The 4779-nt window shown below is 41.9% G+C and overlaps 1 protein-coding gene across 1 annotated transcript; it reads left to right on the top strand.

Annotated features, from left to right (window-relative positions):
* The first annotated feature begins 2696 nt into the window (after positions 1 to 2696).
* Positions 2697 to 4367, top strand: LOC145813097 (uncharacterized). The gene is made up of 2 exons (XM_082908360.1): positions 2697 to 4166; positions 4284 to 4367. Exons 1-2 carry the CDS (start codon positions 2697 to 2699, stop codon positions 4365 to 4367), a joined length of 1554 nt encoding a protein of 517 aa, XP_082764486.1.
* Positions 4368 to 4779: the final 412 nt, after the last annotated feature.

Raw genomic sequence — 4779 nt, 5'->3', positions numbered from 1 at the left:
TGAAGATCTGTTGGAGCAAAAGTTGATTGCTCTCCCTGAGGTGAAAAGACCACATGAGGTAGGAAAGACCAACGATCCAAAGTATTGCCCCTACCAGCATTTGATTAGCCATCCGATAAAAGAGTGCTTTGTTCTGAAAGATAAAATTCAGGAACTTTTGGACTCTAAGATTATCGAGCTCCCTCCTCAAGAGAAAGCATCTGCTAACCCAATCACTATCGACAATGATAATGAAGGTGAATGGGTTGTTTATCAGTCAAAAAGCATGAAGAAAAAACAAAATGCCACAGTGAAAGCTAGAAGTGTGGTTGATTCAACAACACAAGGGCCAAAAATTTCCAAAAAGCAAAAACCAAAAGTTTCCAAGAAACTGAAGAAAGCCAAAGTAAGTAAGAGAAAAGGAAAGAAGAACCCAAAGAAGGAAAATGGGGAGAAATTGGTCCCTGATGAGCAGTTAGAGCAATGTCCCCTTGTCCCAGTCGCATTGGAGGAATTTCTACCTTCAAAATTTCAATCTGTGGAGTTGCAGACATACTTTGATAAAAGGATGGAGGAAAAGCTTACTTTGGCCCCTTGCCTAACCATCATTGTTTTGAGTGATGACGAGGAAGATGAGGGTGAAGTTGGTTCAAAAGTTAGGGAAGGAGATTGCATTATATCTCCTATCTGCATACCTGACTCACCAGAATATACACCAACTTCTCCTGAATACACACCAGCCTCACCAGAATATATACCAACTTCTCCTGAATACACACCAGCCTCACCAGAGTATACACCAGCTTCTCTGAAGTACTCACTAGAAGCCTTTTCTCCAGAATATTTGCCAGTACCACCAATGTACTATCAAAGCACTCCAGAATATGTAAGGGGAGCAGAACAAGGAGACACCATGTGTAGGTCCGACTCTGAGCTTGTGAAAAAGGCGAAAAAACGACTACACTTCAAGGATGATGAGGTGAATGGCAGGTGTATGCTAGATGATGAAGTATGGAAGCATTCAAGTAAACAAGCGAAGTCATCTCAAGTTGAGGATCCTAATGAAGATTGGGAACTTGACTTTTCTCTTGATGGTTCATCATACACATCCCTAGCTAGGACATACGATGAAGAAAGTGTATCAAGTGACCACTTTGACTTTCCTTGTAATGTCATCACTGTGGATGTAAATTTTGAAGAACGAGAAATACATATCATTCGCAATCTAGGTGATGATGAGAAAGCAAAAATTGAAGCTAGAAGGGAAGCGGAACATCAAGCAAAAGTAACAGTCTCTTTGAAAGATGAGGGTTTTGAAGCCCATCAAAATTTGATTATTGAAAGAAATCAAATTTCTGGACACCCTTTCCCTAATTGGGCCGAATTGGTTCAGTTCCCATGAGGATATGCAGTACCTCATTTTCCTTTATTTAATGGGACAGGTTGTCCAAGGCGCCATTTGGTTCGTTTCCTTGCACAATGTGGAAACACAGTAAAAAGTCAGGCGTTACTTCTACGGCAGTTCGTTCTTTCTTTGGAAGGATGGGCAGCAGCTTGGTACTTCAGCCTGCCACCTAATTCAATCCCAGATAGGGACACCATGGCTGATCGATTCTATAGGACATTTTATAAACCATGGCCAATAGAAATTGAGATGTCAGAACATTTGGATGACGAAGGTACATCTTCTCAAACATATGATTTCATAGAAGGCACAATTGAGGAGAATATTGAAACTGCCCTTGATCTTCGAGAGATGGGCACTTATCGCCCAAGGGATTTGTTCCCTTTATGGGTAGAGCAAACACCATTTCCTGAAGGATACGAGCTTCCAAATTTTGTCCTATATGAAGGGTATGGAGATCCTCAAAAACATATTAGGCATTTTTTGAAACAGTGTGGGAAAACAGCTCAAAATCAAGTACTTTGCCTAAAACAATTCCCCCTTTCTTTGGAGGGGATCGCCTTTGACTAGTATTACTCCCTCGATGGGGTTGTGGTGCCTAGTTGGGAGGCCATGAAGAATGGTTTTGAAGAATCTCAATGCTTTTATAGGTGTGACTCCCGGTACCTAAGAAATGGGAGAAGAATGCAGCTCCGGGAAGATGGAGAAGTGACTGATGATGATGATCACCCTGCAGCTGGACCAGTTAACATGGTCCAAATAAGTAAGGGAATAAAAGAAGTTGAGGTCAATGAAAAGGCGGTTGCTGAAGTATGCCAGACTTACTTGACCTACCGGAGGAAATTACGAAATCCTCAGGACCCTCAAACGTCAGAAGTTCCACAGGTTTTGCTGGAGGAAGAGCAAGTGAAATATGATGTACTAGCTTATCTAAAGAAAATTTCAGCATTGTTAAGCGTATATAATGCACTGAAAATGTCTCCAGAGCTTCGAAAGTCTTTAATATATGCCCCGTCCAAGCCAGAGGATTTCCACAAAGAAATCGAGGGTAGAAATCAAGAGAAGGCAACTACATGCATGGCCATGGTAACCTTTGGTGACAAAGACATGTGTGCTGAAATGACAGACCATAATCGGCTTTTTTATCACTGGGCTTATCCATGATGTGAAAATTTCTCGAATTCTGGTTGATGGAGGATCTACGGTAAACCTCCTGCCTCGGAGGGCCTTAAACTTGTTAGGGGTTCGAATTTCACAACTTCGCCCAAGTCGTTTGGTCATTCAAGGATTTAATCAGAATGAACAACACCCAATGGGGAAGATTGAATTGCGAACCAAGTTTGGGGATATTGAAGAAAGCACCGAGTTCTTGGAAATTGATGTAGACACCTCTTATAATGCTTTGCTTGGGAGACCATGGATGCATAATCATCACGCAGTGCCATCAACTTATCACCAATGTATCAAGTACCCGTTGCCTTCACCCAAAAAAGAGGGGACAATTATGGTTGACAATGATCCATTTGGAGAAGTAGAGGCCTATTATGCTGATGCTCGCTTCTACACAAAGACTTCACAAAGAAAGAGAAAAGATGTGAAAAAGTCTAAAGATACTCTGAATGTCAAAGACGCTCTAGAGTCTACTCCAGTTTCAACAAAAAGAACTTTTCGATATGTGCCAAAGTTCGAAAGGAAACTGGGGGCAAAGGCTCTAGCCCCAATAAATCCAGTTTTGGATCTCAAGGGTGAGTTCACATTGCCATTAAGGAGGACAGAATGCACCTATGTGGAGAAATATAATAAGATTGTCGTCCCTCATAAAGGAAAAGGGTCAAAACCTATAATATTCCACTCACTTGGAGATGTTGAACAGAAAGTGAAAGTTGAACAAGTGCCAGAAGAAAACATCTCGAGTTTTGAGAAGCCTACCTTCAGTGCAGAAATTACACAGATGTTGGTGAAAGTTGGTTTAGATCCTGAAAAAATACCAGGAACAATGACAACCTTTGACTTTGCATTAACACCTTCGCAGAGGCAGGCTATCCAACAAGGCGACATTATCACCGCTAGGACAGAAGGGTTGGGCTATCGGGGTGATGAGGAAAAATTTCCAGTATACATGACTATCACTCAAGATGTGTTGGAAGATGTTGACCAAGATGAAGCTCAACCTGCACCAACAGAATTTGAAGTAGGAGGCCAAGCCACTGTGGATGACCTTCGTGAGGTAAATCTGGGTGATGAAGGAGAAAACAAACCAACCTTCATTAGTGCAAATTTAAAGGAAGAAGAAGCTCAGCAATATATTTCCTTCTTAAGGGAGTATCGTGACATATTTGCATGGAACTACAGTGAGATGCCTCGTCTTAATCCAGAGATTGCAGTCCATAAGTTTGCAATTCCCCCTGAGAACCGGCCAGTTAAACAGCCTCAGAGGCGAACTCGACCAGAGCTTACAGCCCAAATTGAAGCCGAAGTCAACAAGCTTATCGATGCAGGATTCAACAGGAAAGTCCAATATCCAACCTGGCTAGCAAACATAGTGCCGGTCAAGAAAAAGAATGGTCAAATCAGGGTCTACATCGATTTCCGTGATCTCAATGAGGCTTGTCCTAAAGATGACTTTCCCTTGCCCATCACTGAGCTTCTTGTAGATGCAACTACTGGGTATGAAACCTTGTCTTTTATGGATGGATACTCAGGATACAATCAAATCCGAATGGCACCTAAAGATGAAGAAATGACTGCATTCAAGACTCTGAGAGGAGTCTTTTGCTATAAGGTAATGCCTTTTGGCCTGAAAAATGCTGGGGCCACATATCAAAGGGCGATGACTATAATTTTCAGTGATATGCACCATGACACCATTGAATGCTATGTTGATGATCTTGTTGTCAAGACGAAGGAGAAGGAAAACCATGTTGAAGATTTGACCCTACTAAGATTAAAGCCATTGCTGAAATGCCTCCTCTGCGAAATTTAAGGGAATTGAAGGGGCTACAAGGAAGGTTGGCTTATATCAGAAGATTTATTTCGAACTTGGCTGGTCGATGCCTGGCATTCTCAAGATTGATGAAAAAGGGTGTTCCATTTGAATGGGATCAGCAGTGCCAAAATACTTTTAATAGTATTAAGGAGTATCTTTTGAAGCCTCCAGTACTCATGAGCCCAATAAAAGGGAAGCCACTCTTGTTGTACATAACAACCCTGGATGGTTCGTTAGGGGCACTGTTGGCACAACACAATGAGCATGGGAAAGAAAATGCCTTGTATTACTTGAGTCGTACTTTGGTTGGGGCAGAAGTCAATTACTCTCCTATCGAAAAGACATGTCTTGCCTTGCTGTTCGCCTTGCAAAAACTAAAGCACTATGTCTTGGAACACGACGTCAAGTT

This window comes from Camellia sinensis, chromosome 15, assembly GCF_055761805.1.
Source record: "Camellia sinensis isolate YWXY chromosome 15, ASM5576180v1, whole genome shotgun sequence".
Classification (NCBI taxonomy): Eukaryota; Viridiplantae; Streptophyta; class Magnoliopsida; order Ericales; family Theaceae; genus Camellia; species Camellia sinensis.
This window is presented reverse-complemented; position numbering and strand designations above follow the sequence as displayed.

Excerpts from the sequence above, each read along its gene's own strand:
- LOC145813097 (XM_082908360.1), top strand. The coding sequence starts at position 2,697 with ATGGGGAAGATTGAATTGCGAACCAAGTTTGGGGATATTGAAGAAAGC. Across the intron at positions 4,167-4,283 it reads GAGGAGTCTTTTGCTATAAG|ACGAAGGAGAAGGAAAACCA; the intron begins GTAATGCCTTTT and ends CTTGTTGTCAAG.